General features: G+C 36.9%; 1 protein-coding gene across 50 annotated transcripts in view; it reads left to right on the forward strand.

The window, feature by feature from the left end:
- The window catches only part of RIMS1 (regulating synaptic membrane exocytosis 1), a 271,584-nt gene that overhangs the window by 174,912 nt on the left and 75,945 nt on the right, over positions 1-20,727 (forward strand). For 24 of the 50 annotated variants that reach the window (XM_087882497.1, XM_087882527.1, XM_087882499.1 and 21 more), the window contains 10 exons: positions 1,274-1,397; positions 4,894-4,940; positions 7,294-7,406; positions 8,885-9,015; positions 10,735-10,906; positions 11,012-11,168; positions 12,683-12,754; positions 15,353-15,509; positions 16,234-16,359; positions 18,299-18,361. In XM_087882497.1, the coding sequence (XP_087738623.1) occupies positions 1,274-1,397; positions 4,894-4,940; positions 7,294-7,406; positions 8,885-9,015; positions 10,735-10,906; positions 11,012-11,168; positions 12,683-12,754; positions 15,353-15,509; positions 16,234-16,359; positions 18,299-18,361 (1,162 nt within the window). The remainder of the gene's footprint in view (positions 1-1,273; positions 1,398-4,893; positions 4,941-7,293; positions 7,407-8,884; positions 9,016-10,734; positions 10,907-11,011; positions 11,169-12,682; positions 12,755-15,352; positions 15,510-16,233; positions 16,360-18,298; positions 18,362-20,727) is intronic. The other 26 variants (XM_087882498.1, XM_087882528.1, XM_034431950.3 and 23 more) reach the window with 5 other exon arrangements.

A 20,727-nucleotide genomic window follows, 5' to 3' on the forward strand; every position in this document is an offset into this window, starting at 1 on the left:
ATTTCATCTGAACCTAGTTATATTGGTTAAAATATATGTTTATTACATGGACTCTTGAAAATACTCTGTACACAAAGTAAAGATTTGCATATGCTAAAACTATTTTTATAATATGTAAAGCTATGTCTCTAAGAGTATATAGATCTTAGTTATATCTGACAGAAAGGTATAAAGAACTGAAAAAAAATCCGTATAATCTAAATATTGATAATACTCCAGTTTATGTGAACAAAACAAAACCTTAATTCTAATTCTAATTTCTATAAAATTAATATGAAAAAAACATGCATGAGGCTCTTTGTAATATTGGCTATATATATCTGCTAATGAACAAAGGGTACCTTTCTGCAAACCAAAACTATGGAAATACCAGATCTTACTATTCTTTTTAAAAGAAAAAAAAACTTGTCAGAAAGAAGGAAATGACCTTCTCTGCACCAGAGACTTGTTATAAAGAATAATGGGAAGCATTTGCAAGTCCAAGAGCTCTGCAAAAACATTTGTTGGACTGAAGGAAGGAAACTATCAGGTTTTGCCTTGAGATAATAAAAAATCAACCAACTGTGTTACAGTGGAAGTATGCTGCATTGCACACTAATGTCAAAATGGCTAAGCTGCTCATAGCCTGACAGGAAGAAAATCTGAGACCTTCTGAGAAAATTAAATATTAAAATCACTTGAAGAGTTTCAATTTTCAGATGACCTTTTAAATAGATTTTAATCTGTCTCATGCTGCCTGGCTAATCTTCTGCTCATGGCTGGCTAGAATTTATTTATTTAATAAATTTATATGCTGCCCCTCTCACTGTTGAAGTGATTCTGGGCAGCTTACAATGTGTTCTATCAACGATAGACAGACAGACAGACTAACTGACCAAATATACTGATTAAGAAGTCCTGGTACTAGTACTGAGAGAGGAAGAATGGTAGCAAGTTCTTCCTCTTTAATAGCACATGTTGTCTTCTAACTAGCTATGCTGACCCCATTGCATGTTGTGATATGTGATAGCAGAACTGGGTAATGGCCCAGTTAGGCTTCCTGACATCCTTCTGCCAAGCCATTTCAATTTTGGTGGTAGCTCAGTGTTTTGATGTCAGAAGAATGTTGAAGAAGAGTGATTTTTTTTTTATTTGCAAAGTTTATTATCTCTGAATATACACCCACAGATATGGCCTAGAAAAGAAGCTACCGTAGCAATTTATATTTGTCTATGTATGTATCTCTGTGAGTGAAATCATACAAAAGAATATACCCTTTGTTTTTAAATTCTAGGTGATGAAGTTCTAGAGTGGAATGGTAAACCACTTCCTGGAGCTACAAATGAAGAAGTTTACAATATTATTTTAGAATCCAAATCAGAACCTCAAGTTGAAATTATTGTTTCAAGGCCTATTGGGTAAAGTTTGCTTTGCAATTTCTTTCTTAGCCTACCCCTGTCTCTCTTTCTCTATCCCACCCTGCCTTCCTCTCTCCCACTCTCTCTCTCTCTCCCCTCTTCCCTCTCTCATAAATGCAGCCATGTGCATCTAAAAGCTTATAATATTACTGTTCTGTCCCCCTTCCCCACACAGGCAAACACACAACCAGGCACGCCTGCCAAGGTTTTATTAAGCAATCAGACTAGAAACCCTTGCAGATAAGAGTTTTGGCAGTAAACTGCGAAATGCCTGCCAAGTCAGTTTTTACTCACAGTAAGCAAGAGAGAGTTTATCCTCAGTCCGGTTCAGTAGCAAAAAGTAATCCACGAAGCAAGAGTTAGCCAAGGTCCAATCCAAATATGCACAAGCCAGATTTCAGGTAACACAATGTGACTCTCAGGTTTTTAACTTTGACCGTCACAAAGCCTGAAGAGCAATCACATCCACTTTTATTCCTTGTGGGGTGTGGCTCAGTGACTCAGCTCAATCTCTGGCCCTCCCATGCCTCTTTCGTTGCTGCGCACACTTCTCTGTCTGACGCTCCCTGGGATCAAGCCAGGATTCATCATCCTGGCTCCCTATCTGTTGTTGTTCCGATATGCTTTCCTCCTGGCATATCCCAGGCTGTTCCTCTTGGCCTTCGGCTGGAACCTGAGGCATTGCCAAAGAGGAGGGTCCTGGAGAGGGAGGCCTTATCAGTTCCTCCCCATCACCTTCTGAGTTCTCTTCCTCTGTTAGGACAGGCTTGGGAGTTGGGGTCACAACAATTACAATAAGATACCCATTGGCTTACTAAAAATGTAAAGTAAAAAGAACGAAGGGGCAACCTTAGCATTTTCGTAGTTGGATTTGCAAGACAAAAGTCCTTGGCAGCAAATCTGGAAAGGTCCCGCTATAATGTTAACTATAAGGAAAAAATGTTCTTACTAATATATGTCATGATTTATATATTTGGACACAGATCTCATCACCAGTTAGACATCTCCAACTATACTGCTTCCTCAGATTTACAGCTAATTTAAGAGCCATTTATTTTAATGGATCTATGGTAAACGTTACCAAGTTTGGATCCAGTCTATTTTCTATTAATTACCACTTCATTTTCACCTTCCCTCTCCCAGTGTGCTAAATCAGCTGGGAAAGGATGAATGTTATGTTATGAAGCACACCATCATGCATCTATCTGAATTGTTAACTGCAATATGCCCTCATCTCCTCTAGGGTAGAATACTGCAATGTGCTATGACGAAGGCTGCTCTTGAAAACTATCAGGAAGCTGCAGCAAAACCCAGCAGCCCTCTTATCAATGGGTGAGGGCCACCATAATCATATACCATCGGTGTTGCCTACACAACATTGGCTACAGATAATAACCAGCTGGTTATCATCTGTACCGCCCTTACTAGCTTATGCCTAAATACATTTAGGACAGGGGTCCTCAAACTACGGCTCGCAGGCCACATATGGCCCCCCAAAGCCATTAATGCGGCCCGCACAGGTCCACAAGGCTGCACTGCCCACATTGCCCCACCTTTCGACCGCTGCCCATCCTTCGTCCGAACGCAAGACTTACCTTCGGGAACCCCACAGTCTAAAACTGAAACGTAAGGCCAATATTTTTGGCCTGCAGAGGGCTACTGGAGGTGGGAGAGGTGAAAAACGGGGCACGCGGATGCCCTAGGAGGCCAGAAATGGGCCCATTTTAGCCCATTTTTAGCCTGCAGAATGCTTCTGGGGGGAGGGGAAAAACTGGGTGTGTGGATGCCCTGGAAGGCCAAAAACAGGCCTGTTTTTAGCCTCCCCCGCCTTCAGTAGCACTCTGCAGGCCAAAAATGGGGCGCACAGAGGCCTGGGGCATCCGCACAACACGCTTTTGATCTCCCCTGCCTCCAGAAGATGAGAGAGAGAGAGAGAGAGAGAGACAGAGACAGAGAGAGAGAGAGAGAGAGAGAGAGAAAGACAGATAGAGAGACAGAAAGAGATAGACAGAGAGAGAAAGAGAAAGAGAGAGCGAAAGAGATGGAAAGAGAGAGAGATTTGTTAATTGTAAGCTCCTTGGGGCTGAGAAGAATTGCTGCAAACTAAGTTTCCTGAAGTGGACTACTAGACTCCTAAATAACTGAAAAAACGATCTAGTAAAAAGAAAAGTCAGCCAAAAGAGCAACATGCAAACAAAAGCAAATAAAACACCCCCAGGAGCAAAACAAATTAAAGTTTAATTTGTGTGCATTGTTTAATGGACTGCTAAATTGGCCATGCCCACCTAGTCACATGACCTCCTAGCCATGCCCACCCAGTCACATGATCACCTAGCCACACCCACCCACCCAGTCTGCCCCCCCCAACAGTATGAGGGACTGTTTCATAAGTTTGAGGACCCCTGATTTAGTACTAGCTCATAAAAATCTATCAACCAGTTAGGATATTGATTCCCTCCTCCCCAACGAAGTCTGTAGAAGGTAGTAAGGAGAATGGAACATAATGGTTCCACCCCTTTGGAATTCCTCACCCACTCTTCTGTCATTTAGGAAGAAAGGAAAGACTAAGTTTCCTCCTAGAGCTTTTAATTCTAAGATTGCTGCTATTAATGGACGCTGGGAGGGAAGGCCATTTTATTCACTATATTGCTCTTTCAGTGTTGGTACTATTGTTCTCAATGTAATGTTTTAAAAGGACTTATGGAGGGTGGAAGTCTATAACAATGGAATTTAAATTAAATTAAAGGCAGGATATGATCTTTCTGTCTTCCTGTGTAACAAAAGTTCCTTGGATCAAATTTGGGATTAAAGGTAAAAAATCTGATAAGTTTATATTTTAGAAGACCATATGTATTTCTGGAGTAAAATCCAGTATGACATACTTAGTTATATAAATGAAATTAAGTGTGTTTCCATGTATATTGTAACATCATGCGTTTAAAAATGGGGATTATGTTTGTTTGCCTAATTGTTTCCAAGTTTCTTTTCTGTTTCTCTCTCTGTGTTATTATAAGGTTCTTTTGTAGGTTTAATTCAGCAAACTCCTTCAGGTGTGTGAATAAACATTTTAGTGAATTAAATCCCCCTTTTCCCTCAACTTAGTATTTTATAGTTTCACTCCTCTCCTATTTACTTTTTACTGTTGTGTGGTGGAAAAATATTGTGGACTGCCAGACCACAATATAAATATTTACATTGAAATTGCTGTTTGTTTCATTTTCAAATCGTATTCCTTAAGAGAGTTGAGTTCTCATTTTTCCTAAGAATTGAGCAAATCATTTCAAGAAAAGTAACATAGCAGAGATATGTCAAAAGCATTAAATCTGGGATTTTTTAAAAAACCCATTTTTTAAATAAACATTCAACGTCTGAACCTTCTGTTTTATTAAATAACATTAAGTAAATAATTGTGTATATAGATTAAACATTATTTTATAGCATTGCTCTGTGGATCAACAAGGCATTTCAAAATTTTCTCTATATATGTCTATTTCAGTGACATTCCACGGATTCCTGAAACTTCTCATCCTCCACTAGAGTCTAGTGAGTATTAACTTTATTCCAGCTGCTGAGATTGAACAATGTTGATTCATAAAATGTCATTCAGTATTACTTAGTTTACCAGCACAGTCTTCCCTCCACCGTCAGTGAATTTTAATACTTAGCGATGTTGTATATATTTTATTCATACCAAAGGATAGTCTGCAGGATTCGTGCTAAAATACATGGGACAATAAATAGCTGTAGCATATATCGCCAGGGAAACCATTCGCAATGTTTGACACATGATAGAGATACAAGCAGGTCAGCAGCAGTCATATCACAAGATTGTAACATGCTTTTCTTTTGAACCTCAAAAGTTACCAAAATATCCTGATTGATCATACAAATTGACTTTAACTGTTCACTTTGATCTTTTTCTCCCCAGCCTAAAATATAGAACTGCCTTTTTGTCCCTCCCCTTTCTCACTTTGCATAAATCAGAGTTTTCTGAACTAGAGTTATATGCTAATGATGGTTTTCAAACCCAGAAAAGAAGACATAATATCACGTGGCTTAATTTTCCATTTTGTCAACTGAGGTTGTACAAATTCTGCCATTCTAGGCATAACAGAAAGAATTCTGATTGAATACAGGTAGTCCTTGATTTACAAATGTAATAGGGCCTGGCAATTACATATGTAACCTGAGGAATTCATTAATGGGATCATGTTAATTGAATGTGATCTCTCCCTGATTTACCCAATGCATTCACTAATCAAATGCTCAGGTTGTTAAGCGCACATGCTTATCTCAGGATGGGGAAACAATGGGGAGCCTAATGCTTCTGACCACCCAAGCCCCCCCAACCTACTGAGATACCCCCCATTCTGTCCCACCGGATCTTCACAGGCACTTATCTTTTGAAGATCTCAATAGTCAACCAAACTGTGTCCTCTCCAGCCTCTCTGCTGCGGTTTCTTTGCCTGGGTCCCTGCAGGGCTCCGGTCATTTTGCAAAAAGCTTTTGGCAAGAAGAACGGACGCCGGGAGGGGTGTGTGCGCCACTCCTGGACTCTGTTCTTCATGCCAAAAGCCTTGAGGAAAGCCAGCCAAACCCTGCAGGGGCGAGTGATTACATTCTGGCAGGCTCCGGTCGTCTTTGCAAAAAGCTTTTGGCTCGCGCCTTTCCCAGCCTCCATTCTTCGCGCGAAAAGCTTTTTGCAAAGACAACTGGAGCCTGCCGTGACGCAGGCAAAGAAACCGCGGCAGAGAGGCTGAAGAGGACACACCTCGCTAGATCTTTGCAAAGTAAGTGAGTCTCCACAGGCCCAGTTCCTATGGAGATCCTGCGGGCGGGGGGTGGGCGGGGAATAGGCAGAACGAATGTTGCAATGCCTCTGCAGTTGTTTGTAAGGGTGAATGACTGCTGTGGTGCTGCAACGTTCATAACCTTGGAACTATGTCATAAATAATGGGGGGGGGGTGATGTTGTAACTTTGAACCGTTGCTAAGTGAACTGTCATAACTCAATTATCTATAAGCCAGATTGTTTGTAGGAAAACAAATGCATAATTTTTGGAAGAATGCAGAGAGAATTTCTCAACTTTAATATTTATCCCTTCCTTTTCTTCCTTTCACAACTCTAGTGGCACAATTATCCATTATAGTACAACTGAGAAATAATTCCAGGAACAAATACTAATTTTTTTTCTGAAGCTTTTTTAAAAAAAGAAACTCCTTATCACGCCTTACCTTTTTCAAAAGAAAAAGATTTTGCAAAAGCAATCATTTCTCTGTTGTTTCCTTTTAAATTCTACTACCGTGTTTCCCCAAAAATAACACCCTGTCTTATATATTTTTGAATCCTGAAATAAGCACTTGGCCTTATTGCTATGCCCGATTGGGCTTATTATCAGGGGATGTCTTATTTTGGGGGAAACAGGGTATATCAGGGCTTTCCTCATCTTCTAGCAAATATATCTCCTCATGTATAGACTATAATAAATGCAAAATATTTAGAGGAATTACATTATCTAGAGGATAATGTAGATAAGATATCTACAGTTGATTTTTCCTTGACTGATAAGTTTCAAAATCTGTCCTTGCTCAAAAGTTATATTGTGTTTACAGATATTTAAAACTTAATGTTTTGTTGAAACTGTAACATATTTTTGACATTGCTAAGTATTTAAGTTTTTATTTCATTTCATTTTTCTTGTTCTCTTTTTTTTTTCTTTTTTTCTTTCTATCATTTCTTTTGCAGATAGGGCAAAAAAAGGAAGGCCCAGTTATTTCTGTTATTATTGTTATTATTTTGGCCAGTGTTCTCTTTTTAACTCATACCTTCTTCACTTTTAAGATGATATCTTTCAAAGTTCTTTATTATTATTCTATTTTCTTCCTCCTCTTTCCAGGTTCTAGCTCATTTGAATCTCAAAAAATGGAACGGCCTTCAATTTCTGTTATTTCCCCTACTAGCCCTGGAGCTTTAAAAGATGCACCACAAGTCCTACCTGGGCAGCTGTCAGTAAGTATAGAATTATGGTACTAGAAAACACATTTTGTCTGCTTGCAGACGTCTTGCAATATTTATATTTGCATTGTTTAATAAATGTAAGTTTACTGTTCATTTTAACTAAGCATGTGTATATGCTTACAGCACAGGATTGAAAACAACTGATTGATTGTGTGCCATAACTCATTTTCAACTATAGGTAGATTTTCTCCATAATAATCTATTCCTCAGAAAACATTTTGGCATGTACTTATAAAACTGGACCAATCCTGTGTTATGAGAAAGAGTTTTTAAAAATGAAGTTCAAAGTCGGTCCTGCTATAAGAGTGGTTACAATTATATAAGACACTCACTAGCCACTAACCCCACTTTTTATTCACACTTGCACCCATAGTAGTGGTGGGATTTAAATATTTTTACTACCTGTTCTGTGGACATGGCTTGGTGGGCGTGGCAGGGGAAGGATACTGTAAAATCTCCATTCCCTCCCCACTTCAGGGGAAGGTTACTGCAAAATCCCCATTTCCTCCCAATCAGCTGAGACTCGGGAGGCAGAGAAAAGATGGGACGGGGCCAATCAGAGGTGGTATTTGCTGGTTCTCCGAACTACTCAAAATTTCTGCTCCCGGTTCTCCAGAACTGGTCAGAACCTGCTGAATACCACCTTTGACCTATAGATATGTGAACACACACCCATGCAAAAACATACATATACACCCATAATGCTACAGAGTGATATTCAATTGCTCTGTTAGAAGCTTATTCCCCAGAAGTTGTTTTGGGAATGGCAGTATGCTGTTTTATAGAGGATTGAATTCCTTGGGGGCAGGGAGTGGGAATGATGTATACAAAATGGCAGCTGATGTGAAAGATGGAAAAAACAATAAACTCAGACCCATCCTGTACAGTTTTTCTACCTGTTTCAATGACTGAAGTAAATTCTCAACTTTAAAAAAAATATGGCATAACTGACTGTATAAATTGACTTAACAGATTGGACTTCTGGGTACATCGTACCATGCACATTCCAATATTAATTCCTGCCTTCAGGTGTCATTATATAGAATCTAAGGAATAATCCTCTCTTGTTGTTGCATGCCAAGAACCTACCTTTGGAGTGAAAATCACATATAGATAATGTACACATGCATTTATAGATTCATCCTACATGAAGCTGTCTAATCCCATAAAAGTAATCTAAGATTACAAAATCCCATTTTAGTGCACTTTGTAGTTTAATCATAGTTTGTATGGAAAACTTCCTCCATTTTTTACTTCCCAGATTTCCTTTCAAATCAATTTCCATAGATCAAGATTTTTTAGTTGAATGTAGCATATCATGGACAGGGTGTAATGCAGAGAAGAATTGCTTGTATGTTTTCTATTATTTAATGACTGTATTGTTGCTTCCTTTATCAGTACAATTTAGATAAAAATGAACCCAAATTGACATATTTTATTGATAATGTAGAGCTCTTTTAATATTTTAGGTTAAACTATGGTATGATAAAGTGGGGCATCAGTTAATAGTGAATGTTCTTCAAGCAACAGATCTGCCACCTAGATTAGATGGACGACCAAGAAACCCATATGTGAAAATGTACTTCCTTCCAGATAGAAGGTAAGACTTCAAATGAAAGACCATATTATACAGATTAAGCATTTCAGTTAAGCTCTATATTTGTGGAATTCAATGCAACTCCAAAATTACTCATCTTGGTGAAGTGCTGGTGGCCAATTTTTAATTTTATTTTCTTTGATGCAAACCAAAATCTGTCTCTACAACAGCACCAAAGTTATTCAGGTGCAAAGAATGAGGCATTATTTTATCATATCATCTGTTCTAGAACAGTGTTTCTCAACTTTGGCAACTTTAAGCAAAAAATTCTGGGAGTGAACATCCACACAGCTTAATATTGACAAAATTGAGAAACACTGTTCTAGAATATTCCATAACTTTTATCAGTTCATTTTTTTTCCTTCCCAAATTTTTCCCACAAGCAGAAACCAGTTGTGTGCAATATTATTAGCATCAAATGTCAACATCTACTTTATACTACTGTATCAGACGTCTGCTAAATGTTGTGCAATAGGATATTCTGAAGGCCAGCACTAGCCGCCAGTTATTTTCCTTGAACAATGTATTACTTATAACCTTTCTGCCGAAAAGTAGCATACAGTCTGGCTAAGATTTTCTTATTATTTATGCGTTTATATTGTTTCATTTTATATGGTCACCTATATAGCTGTTTATATTTATAACTATAAACATATGTGTTTATAATTGTTTACATTTCCCTGTGTTTTAATGTGTTAATTAATAATATTTAATTTAATAAATGACTTATGGTGGATAATAACTGTCACAATGGTTTCATGCTGGCTGTCCCTTGGTCAGCCATTTCACTTATTTAGTTGTGAATCCAATCACAGCAATCTTTTATAGTGTTCAGCTCTGCAATGGTGCTGGATTATTGAGTTTGAAGCAGCTAATCAGCTGAGTAGGGATCTTCCCCTCGCCTCTTTACAGAGGCAATTGACCACACTGGACTCATGACTGTGAGAATAGAACAGAATAGAATTCTTTATTGGCCAAGTGTGATTGGACACACAAGGAATTTGTCTTCGGTACATAAGCTCTCCGTGTACATAAAAGATATAAGTGATAAATCATGATTATAGTCATCATAAATACATTCATCATGAATCATGAATCATAAGATACAATACTTAGTGAGAGTCATAGGATACTAAATAAGCAATCAAAATCATACCAGGAAACTAAATAAAACAATATAAATTGTAAGATACAAGCAACAAGGTTGTAGTCACAAGTAGAAAAGGAGATAGGTAATAGGAAGGATGAGAAGAATAATAGTAATACAGTCTTAGTAAATAGTTTGACAGTGTTGTGGGAATTAGTTGTTTAGCAGAGTGATGGCATGCAGGAAAAAACTGTCCTTGTGTCTAGTTGTTCTATTGTACAGTGCTCTATAACGTCGTTTTGACGGTAGAAGTTGAAACAATTTATGTCCAGGATGTGAGGCAGTGATGGGTTGCCCCCGGTTCGTACTGGTTCTATAGAACCAGTAGTAAAAGCCTCCAGTGGGAGGCTCCGCCCACTGACCCTGACATCATCAAAATGCTTCTGCGCTTGCACAGAAGAGCGTGCGAGCGAAGCGCGCACGTGCAGCCCCATTGCGAACTGGTAGTAAAGGTAAGTAGAACCCACCCCTGATGTCAAGGGTCTGTAGATATTTTCACATGAAGCTTAAGACCTGAGATGGAAATACATACCTGGATTTCTGATGATAATTTACAGTGACATTTTATGTTTCAGTGATAAGAGTAAAAGGAGGACAAAAACAGTAAAGAAAAGCTTAGAACCCAAATGGAACCAAACCTTTCTCTATTCGCATGTGCACCGTAAGGATTTTAGAGAACGGATGTTAGAAATCACTGTTTGGGATCAGCCAAGAGTGCAAGAAGAAGAAAGTGACTTCCTTGGAGAGGTAAATGGAAATATACCATCATTGTATTTTAAACATGGAATAGAATCTTGAAGCAGTTTGTCCCTATTGTTAAACAAAGATGAATTTTGCTGTACTTTCTCATAGATTCTCATAGAGTTGGAGACTGCACTTTTAGATGATGATCCACACTGGTATAAGCTGCAGACCCATGATGAATCCTCACTACCTCTTCCTCAGCCATCACCTTTCATGCCAAGGAGACATGTCCATAGTGGAGAAAATTCCAGCAAAAAATTACAAAGTAGGTGCAGAATTCCCCTTTCATTTTGCTAGAGCTTTTTGACTAGTAATTATGCTGTAAACATTTATAACAACTTAAGCAACTATATTTAGTAAAAAGTATGGGTTTCAAAGATCTGCATCAAGATTTAACTCATACTGTCTCAGTATTTTCATAGTATAATAATCTTTTAAGGCTGAAAATCAGTTCTTTAATCTGACTGGAATTTATTGTTAAAGAGGCATGCATAATATTGTGATTGTAATTATTATGATTGTGTTTGCAAAGACCAGACTTGGTTATATTGCCATCATTCTGAAATCTGACAAAGCAAAAGGAATGCTTCCTACTTTCATTTTAGAAACCAAGAAATGGCTGCTAGGAGTGTTTTGTTGCTGCTTCTATGTTCAGCAGCTTTTCTTGTGATTTTCAATGCTGTCTGACTTCGTTACCTCTGAATCTTTTTCATTAGGTTGTTTAGGCTCACAACATGAGAATGGAAACTGTTGCCCAGCTATAATTTATGGACACTCATTGATCCCATAATAACTAAAACATCAATCAGTAGTTGCGTGTGCGGATCATTAGATTCACATGTTGCACTAAACCGTAATGTGAATTGGTTTGGTTTAATATGACTTATGAACTTTGGTGAGCCAGTTATGGTGCAAAGATTAAGGAAAAACTCAGGAGACTGAGTTGTAGTCCCACCTTAAGCATGAAAACCAGCTGGATGACTTTGGCCCAGGGGTATCAAACTCAAGGCCTGGGGGCCGAATTTGGCCCACGGGGTGCTTATATCTGGCCCATGGGGCCACCCTGGAAACAGCGAAGGACTGGCCCGCAGTGTCTCTTCCAGCGAAAACAGCTCGGGTGGGCCGCACATGGGTCCTCCTGAGCTCTGTTTTCATTGGCAGAGGGTTGCAGGAGGCAGTCGCAGCTGAAAACAGAGCTCGGGAGCCCGTTTTCTCTGGCAGAGTGCTGGGGCCACCACAGGCAGTCCCGACACAAGTGATGTCGAGCTGGCCACGCCAACCCTGGCCACGCCCACTCCGGCCCCCTGAGGTCAAACACAACCCAGATGTGGCCCTCAATGAAATCGAGTTTGACACCCCTGCTTTGGGCCAATCACTCTTTCTCAGTCCAACACACCTGACAAGGTTGTTGTTGTAGATAAAATAGGAGAAAGAAGTATTAGGTATGTTTGATATATGATACGATATATAGACATTAACTAATGTGAAATCAGGTACACCAGGTGCTGTATGAGCAAGTTAACAATAAATGCTACAATCCAGTGAGTCATTGTGCTGTCACAATACGCTTGGAACTATAGCTAGTACCAGAGATTAAAATGTGTTCTGATTCTGAGCCACTTTGCAATAGCTTTTTTTTACAGTTATTATTATTATCTCTTTTTTTTAGTTCTGAATGCATCCCATTTATTTAACACCCCCAAATAAGTTTTGCTTACACTTATTTTAACCCTTTGCAAAAGAACCAAGTATACAGTTATTTGCCTTACTGTTGCACAGGATCTCAGCGAATCAGTGATAGTGACATCTCAGATAATGAGGTTGATGATGGTATTGGAGTAGTTCCTTCAGGTGCGTGGGTGAAGAGCATGGTCCTACATCCTTTGCTTCAACTTCCCTGTCCTTTTCCTCTTCCACGTTTGAATTTTCTAGATTTTTGAAAGAACTTGAGTTGGGAGGTCATGTTTTCCAGAAAGTTGTATTGTTCCATGGTGACACATTTTAAAATTTACACCAACCTTTATTTGTTCCAGAATTAAAATTAATCTTCCATTCTGCTACATCTGCAGTGAATGATCAGGGGCAATGGTTTGTTACAAGGTTAATATTTAATATTGATACCAATGTAAACAACTAATAAACCTGTTTGTACATAATGTAGGCATTTCATGGGTCAAGGATCTCTTTTGAAATAAAAGATAATACAAAATGCATTCAAATATGTTGCTTAAGTAATAAAAATCTCAGTTGATTTGTTCTTGTTTTCAGACCCAAAGGTGCACCATGGAATATATTGAAAATGCATGGCTGTATGTAGTGCATGAAGCATGGCTACATATTTTATAACTCTTACAAACATTCAGTAGTTTTCTTTATCTTAAATATATGCATAAAATATATGCATAAATGAAGATTTAAGCAATTTCTATAAAAAAATAAAATCAAAATTGTAGAAATACAGTGTTCAACATTATAGGAAGTGCTGAAGGTTTCCTGCAGCCAGTCACAGCCTGAATTGGAAAATATGTTAAAGTAAAAAAAACAACACATAACTTGACATTTCAACCAGGTATTTGAATCAGATAATTAACTGTAATAAACAGTTTGAAAGATTTTTTAGTTATTCTTACTTTTCTCTATTTGAAATAATGACTAGCTAGTATGGTTACCAATGCTATTTTGGCTGGTATATACAGTATTAATGCACATTATACAACAACATTGTCCAACAAGTCTAGAACAGTATATCACATAAGTTCATTCTACATATTTTTGGGAGGTGTCAGTTAAGTTAAAGAATACAGTACTCTGTTAGCTGAAAATCAAGAAGGATGTCATAATAATAGTTAATTAATTTTGACATTTTTCTTAAACAACAGTTGAGCACTTCTCTAAATTAGCTTATTAATGAATAAGCTAATAATATAAGCTAATAATAATTAAGCCATATGTTGTTACTTTTTGTCATACAGTACTGTCTTTATACTATGTGGCAACATAGACTATTGAATAAAAGCATATTTCTGTAGTTTCCATTGTCTAATGCAGGACTGTCAAACTCGCGCTGTCATGTTGTTGTCACGTGACGTATCACAACTTTTTTCACCTTGGCCAGCGTGTGATGCATTCGGCCCATGGTCTGCAAGTTTGACACCCCTGGTCTAATGTATATGTTTAAAAATTCTTGATAGTTTTAGTTTTGCAGATAAGGATGATTTTTAACATAAATATAATTAAACAGGAAAAGTTATTTCATAATTTACATCATAAGCAATTATTTTATCTATATCACAAGTTGTCTTCCATTCACAGTATGACTTCCATTCGCAGTCATACAGAATTTATGAGAGAAAAGTATGGAATATATTCTGGATGAGAAAGATTCTATAAGCTCCCTTCCTTCGAATCTGAGGTTCTTTAAGAACTATTAATATTTAATTTATATATTGTTCCTTCAACTAAAGGATTGCTTTAAGTAGCCTGCTGCTATTTACAGTACAGTTTAGCCAACTGGTTTCAAAGCATTCATCCTAAAGATTTCATTCATTATATCAGGCCTTTTCTTTTTATTGTTAGAAGAACTTGATTGTGAGTTGGTATCTTTTCACCATTTGAAATATTTTCTTTTTGAACTCCATTAGTTTATCATGTTTCCTGTGCATAGACAATTCTTCCTATAGGAGAACAAAATGTAAATTTTTCTTTCAACAAGATGCCATGTGTGGCTTTTGCTATTTCAGCGGAAAGCGTCATTCATGTCTGCATTCATATTGTAAGCTCTGTAAATAATTTGCAATTTTGATGGCATTTAGTTATAGTTTTCTTTGTCTTTTTTTTATGTGCTAGGTCCAACTAAGAGTAATTTGTGGTAGTGATAGCAAAAAAGTTTAATTCTGGGCAAAGGAAATTCTATTGATTATTTCAATGTTGAACAGTACTTTCTTAAGTGACTTTTATATCATGTTCACATCAGCAACTAACTTAACTGAAAATGAAACTGAAGCTTCAATCCTAGAACAATTAGTCATAAACTATTCTGTTGCTTGCAATAATTTTGGCAATAGCATTGTTTCAGTGTTGCAGCCAAAGATGTACAGAATTCATCTGAAAATACTGAACAGTTGAAAAACTGACCGTCCTAGGAATTAATATCTAATTATTATTTAGATATTATATATGCTCTTTTTCATTTTTTCCACCTTTGAGAATTTCTTAGTCTGCATGTAAATTCTTCTGTACCTATGTTTATGCTTTTCCCTCTTATATATATTTAAGTATAATGCTATTTGTTAGATTTAGCTGCATGATATTTCAGGATTTTCACTGGTGAAACAACTACTTGAAAATCTTGTAATAAACAAGAGATGCTTTCTTAAAAAGACTAATCTGATCATTAATTCATTGCTATTTGTGATCCAAACTAAATTACTTTTGTTGCACTTTTACCAGTAGGCTATAGGTCTAGCAGTAGAGAAAGTAAATCTGCAACATTAACTGTGCCAGAACAGCAAAGAACAACTCATCATCGTTCACGATCTGTATCTCCTCACCGTGGTGACGATCAGGGCAGGACCCGTTCTCGTTTACCAAATGTGCCATTACAGAGGTAAGATTGAAAATGTAGTTGCTTTATTATGACCTCCAACAGTCTGTACAAAATGGAGTAATCTACAACCCCATTATTTCCAACACTTTTCCACTGAATTCATCTGGATTTAAAAGTGGGCAACTGTGAGAGGGGCAGATTTTTGTGGTGAAGTTTATATTCTTTTTAGGCACTTTGACGCAAGGACGACCTTTTCCTCTGCAATGGTCAATTTGCCATAAAGACAATTGTTAGGTTCTTGTGTAGTTCCCTTAATGACATAACTAGGCAACTCTTCATTCACTGTTTCCTAAACAAGGTTATTCTATCAATCGATTAATGCATTTTACTTTTTGATAATGTATCATGTTCCACACTGTCCTTCTGCCCTCCTGTCAAGGAAAAAATTGACATAGAGAGAGCTAGAGCCCTTGCCAAAAAGGTTGGTGCAACAAGGAACTACCAGAAGAATTCAGCAATTTTGCCAAGGGAATTTTTTCTCTCACCATCAAGTCACTGAATTAAATATTAATATTAATTATGTGCTGTCTTGAAACTCTGAGAATGTTAGTCACAACACATCAGGGAAACAAGTGGCTGCGAAAAGCTATTATAATGGACTGGATTATATGTATTTTACATTCCTATATCAATATTCCTCTTATTTGCATCAAGGTTATCAGACTTAAGAATTTTATACTTAAACATTTATATTAATTTATTTGTTCATTATTCTATAAATCAGGAGTTTAGATGAAATTCATCAAATGAGAAGATCACGTTCTCCAACTAGACACCATGATGCCTCCCGAAGCCCAGTTGACCGCAGACCCAGAGATATGGATAATCAGTATTTATCAGATCAAGAAGGGTATGTTTTTTATCTTTATATTTCTATTAAAAGTACCAGTGCAGCTTTGAAAACACTTACTTTCTAAAATAGATGAAAAAAAAGTCCTCATATCTACAACAACAGCAACAACCAAGTATGTATTCAAATCTTAAGGCAACATCGAGCAATCCGTTTACCCTCTTCTTTGTGGACTGTTTCCAGCTTGCTAAACTTACGGTCACTATTTTTCCTGTCAATTTCTCGAACATTTTTTATGCTGTCTTTTGGTACTTGTGGGATTGCCACAGCTAAAAGGGGGTGGGGGGTGACTTATTCTCTGAAGCTCCTGAGGGTTGGACAAGAAGCAACAGGTGGAAACTCATTAATGAGAGATCCAATTTGAAACTAAGGAGAAATTTCCTGACAATGAGAATAATTAACTAATGGAACAGCTTCCACCCTTACCCTAACCCTGAGCTGAACAGTGCTTTGTAAGAAATGTGTTAAGAACTCTCTGAACAGAATGTGGGAAGTCTGATGCTCTGATTTGTACATTAGCAGGATGAATTCAATTAGCAGGATGTCTGCTGGATTTTACAAAAATCCAGCATTTTCTGGATAATTAGCAGCCATTTTGATAAACTGGGGGAGGACAGATTTAAAAATAAGGGAACATTAATATCTCTCCATAGCAATCTCAGCTTTGTGGCTTGTATGTGTACATCAGTAATTTTTTATTAGAATTTGTAGACTAAATGTGGTATGGGGTGGTACATTTGCAAATCTGACAACTATTATATCAAGAACACATTATATCTCCTCCTTTAATGGTTCCCTGGGGACAAGATTGGAAGAGTAACATTTACATATAATTTTCTGTGTGGAATTTATGGAATAGCACTATTCTTTATTCTTCTTTGCACTACTTTGGTTTACGTGTAAAATATTATATTTCATAGTTTTGCTACTAAGATTACTATAATGCTGTTGGATTGTATGCCAGCTGACAGTGAATTATATGTTCTCTAAGTACATAATAGTATGATGGCATATTGGTCAGAGTTTTGCTACTTCAAAAACGTTTATCTGCCTGCTTAACATGGTCTTTAGTAGATTTTTATAATATCATAGCTTCGTAAACATAAACTTTACTTGACAAAATAATTATTTTATGGAGGATTCATTTTTATTTATCCAGGTTTTTTTTTTTTAAATAAAGAGTTCTTATTAGTATGCATGCTACACCCAAGAACTATTCTCTTTGGTTCTGATTCATGGTTTCCTCTAACTTATAGCTGTTTCTAATGAAGAAACACTAGTCTGGAGCAGGCCAAAATTAATATGCGGCACCTTCTTCTTCTTTTTTTAAAAAAAAGGGCTCAAATTTTACATGTAGGCATTTGCTATCAAGAACAGATGAAAACAACCTTGAAAACATAACATTAAGTGTGTTAATAAGGCATTAAATAGCTAGCAATTTTTGAGCTTCCCTAATTCTTTGCTAGGAGCAGAGATACACTTTCATGCTACATTTCTTAACTCTGAGCATTTTTGTGCTTCTTTTAATGAACCTTTTACTTTCATTACAGTTGTTTACAATGTGAAATAGCAGAAATTCTTGCCAAATGTGACTTGAGAAACAAAACTCTCAAAACTATATTGGGTGTTAAGGTTCAGTAGTGTGTAAATTTAGGCTGCTTAGAAATGTGTTGAAACAAATTAGGTTTAATTGAACTAAGGCTTTATTTGTAAAAAAAATAATAATAAATCACCTAATGTATTAAACAGCTACTTTTTGCTGACATGTAAAATGAGTAGTCTAATAAATTCTTCTTTAAAGCTTATCAAAAGGACTATCTCAGTTCAGAATTTCTAGTTTATTTTGTGTTTTCATTTACATATCATGGCATAATTCATGCTATTTAATGCTTCATATTTATGTAACTGTTTCATTCATCGTCCAATCCTGTCTGTGCAGTGAGCTTCTTATGCTGCCAAGGGCAAAACGAGGAAGAAGTGCAGAGTGCCTACATACAACCAGGTAAATACAGGCATTTGGTAACTAAGCTTGCTTATAAATAGTTCTGGTGTATGTCTTTCACATCTTTTCTTTTTATTTTACAAATCATTCTGTTTTCCCAGAAACTGTTATTCCTGTTAGTCCTACTGCAGATGAAAGGCTGTCTAATTCTTTAGTTATTTTTCAAGTTTTCTTATACTGAAGAATCAGTCAATATAATGAGTGAGTTTAATATATCCAAATCTATGGATCTGAGCAGCTTTTTCCTATGTTTATGTATCCTGTCATATCTAGATTATGTAGCTTCTGTTAGGACAAATTTCATATCTAGCAATTGATCAGTTGCAAGCACTGTAACTACAAGAAAAAACAGGCCTTCAAATGTATGGCAGGGTTATTATTCTATGTTGCATTCTTTACAATTATTTGTTTAGTTGTTTTTTTTTTTTACTTTATTTTGAGTTTTCTGTTTTATACATATTGATCATTTCGGATGTAAAATTAAATGCTCTTAATTCATTGCAAAACTCTATGGAACATAAACACTCCCCTTCATAGACATAGCAGGGAGGTTTCAACCTCATGTACAGTCCAAAAGGATGCACTTAACATCTCATCCTTCTGTGAACTAATGTATCTACCTTTCACCATCCCTAAATGTTTTAAGTTTATATCTCACACACAGACCCTTAGATTCCCTACCTTCGAGGTTATCCACTGGGAGATTGTAATATCTCCTGTCCAAAGTCGTTATGCATGCTGAAATTTAAACAACCTTACGTGTAATTTCAAATGTAATTTCCATCACTCTTGGCAGATGGAGCTACTCTCTCCCTAATGTCAAGTTATCCAAATGAGGCAATTGTGCATTTCTTAATCTTATTTATTTATTGATTTGATTTGATTTGTATGCCGCCCTATCTCCATAGGACTCAGGGCGGCTCACAACAATTAAGAAATACAGTCCCAGTCCAAATAAAAACATGTTAAAAATACATATTAAACACATAAAACACATTAAAAATAATCAAAACCCCATCAGTCCAGGCTGGGCAATTTGAACAGCCATATTTTTAGTTTGCGGTGGAAAGTGCGAAGGTCAGGGGCCAACCGGAGCCCCAGGGGGAGTTGATTCCAAAGGGTGGGTGCGCCCACAGAGAAAGCTCTACCTCTGGGGGTCGTCAGCCGACATTGTCTAGCCGACGGCACCCTGAGTAGGCCCTCCCTGTGAGAACGCACCGGGTGATGGGAAGCTGTTGCTGGTATCTTAAATGATTTAAATGATCTTAATCTTAAATGATTAAGATATGAAAGGGATCAAAATAATGATGGTCAGAAACCACGTGACATCTGACCATTACAGAAGCCTATTTAACATTTGCAAACTGGCTTTTATTTTGGAGATCTTGCACTTTAATATTGCTTTCTTCTTTTTTGATCCATAACTGTAAATTCATTAATAAATATCTTGGTGATATTTGCAGGAAGGTGGTAATATATAAACAAGAAGAGCAGTAAATGCCTTTTCCCAGATACTGAGGATAAGCGCTAAGTGGGAAGAAATCCTGGTAGTCACATCTTTTTAAAAAATGAGATGTGAAAAGTAGAGCAGTATAGACAAATCAATGTAATGATTATATAGTAGTAATAGAAGTAATAGGTGAATAGGTTGTTATTGTTTTGTAAAAGATCTGTGTCCTTTTCTGAAATTAAAAATCAGATTCCTAGCTACTTCACTCTATCTGATGCAAGCCATCCTCACAATTTAAATTTATTTTATTAATGCACATACATACATACATACATACATACATACATACATACATACATACATGAAAAATAAACTTGAGAACTATGCTAAAATATGGGCAATTGAAGAATAAAGCTCTCCTGAACAATTCAGTGACTGTGAGTTGCTATTTCTTGTCTTTTCTTTGATGCAGTACAACTTAAGCAGATAGAGTTTAAACTTTATTAATTACATTGGCAAGTACTGTTAAATTTTATTTATTTATTTATTAAACAAATTTATGTAGCTGTCCAATTCATACACAGTGATTCCAGGCCAGTGTATAGCATAAAAAATCCAGTTAAAAATATACAATTAACAGGCACGCCGCCCCATGGTGGCAACAATAGCATCAGACAAGTCACTTGATTGGCTCTGAATAGGTTCCCAAGCCTGCTGACAAAACCATGTCTTCAAGGCCTTGAGGAAAAGCAATACGATAGGGTCAATCTTATCTCTGGAAGGATGGTGATGTTGCCAAGGGATGAAGCCACCACAGAGAAGGCCCTTTTTTTAGGTCCTACCAGGTGTACTTCCTTGATAGTTGGGACCATAACATTCCTGCTCCAGTGGTCCAAGTAGATGTAATTATTAACAA

Source organism: Pantherophis guttatus, chromosome 1 (assembly GCF_059756535.1).
Source record: "Pantherophis guttatus breed Tessera chromosome 1, ASM5975653v1, whole genome shotgun sequence".
Lineage (NCBI taxonomy): Eukaryota > Metazoa > Chordata > Lepidosauria > Squamata > Colubridae > Pantherophis > Pantherophis guttatus.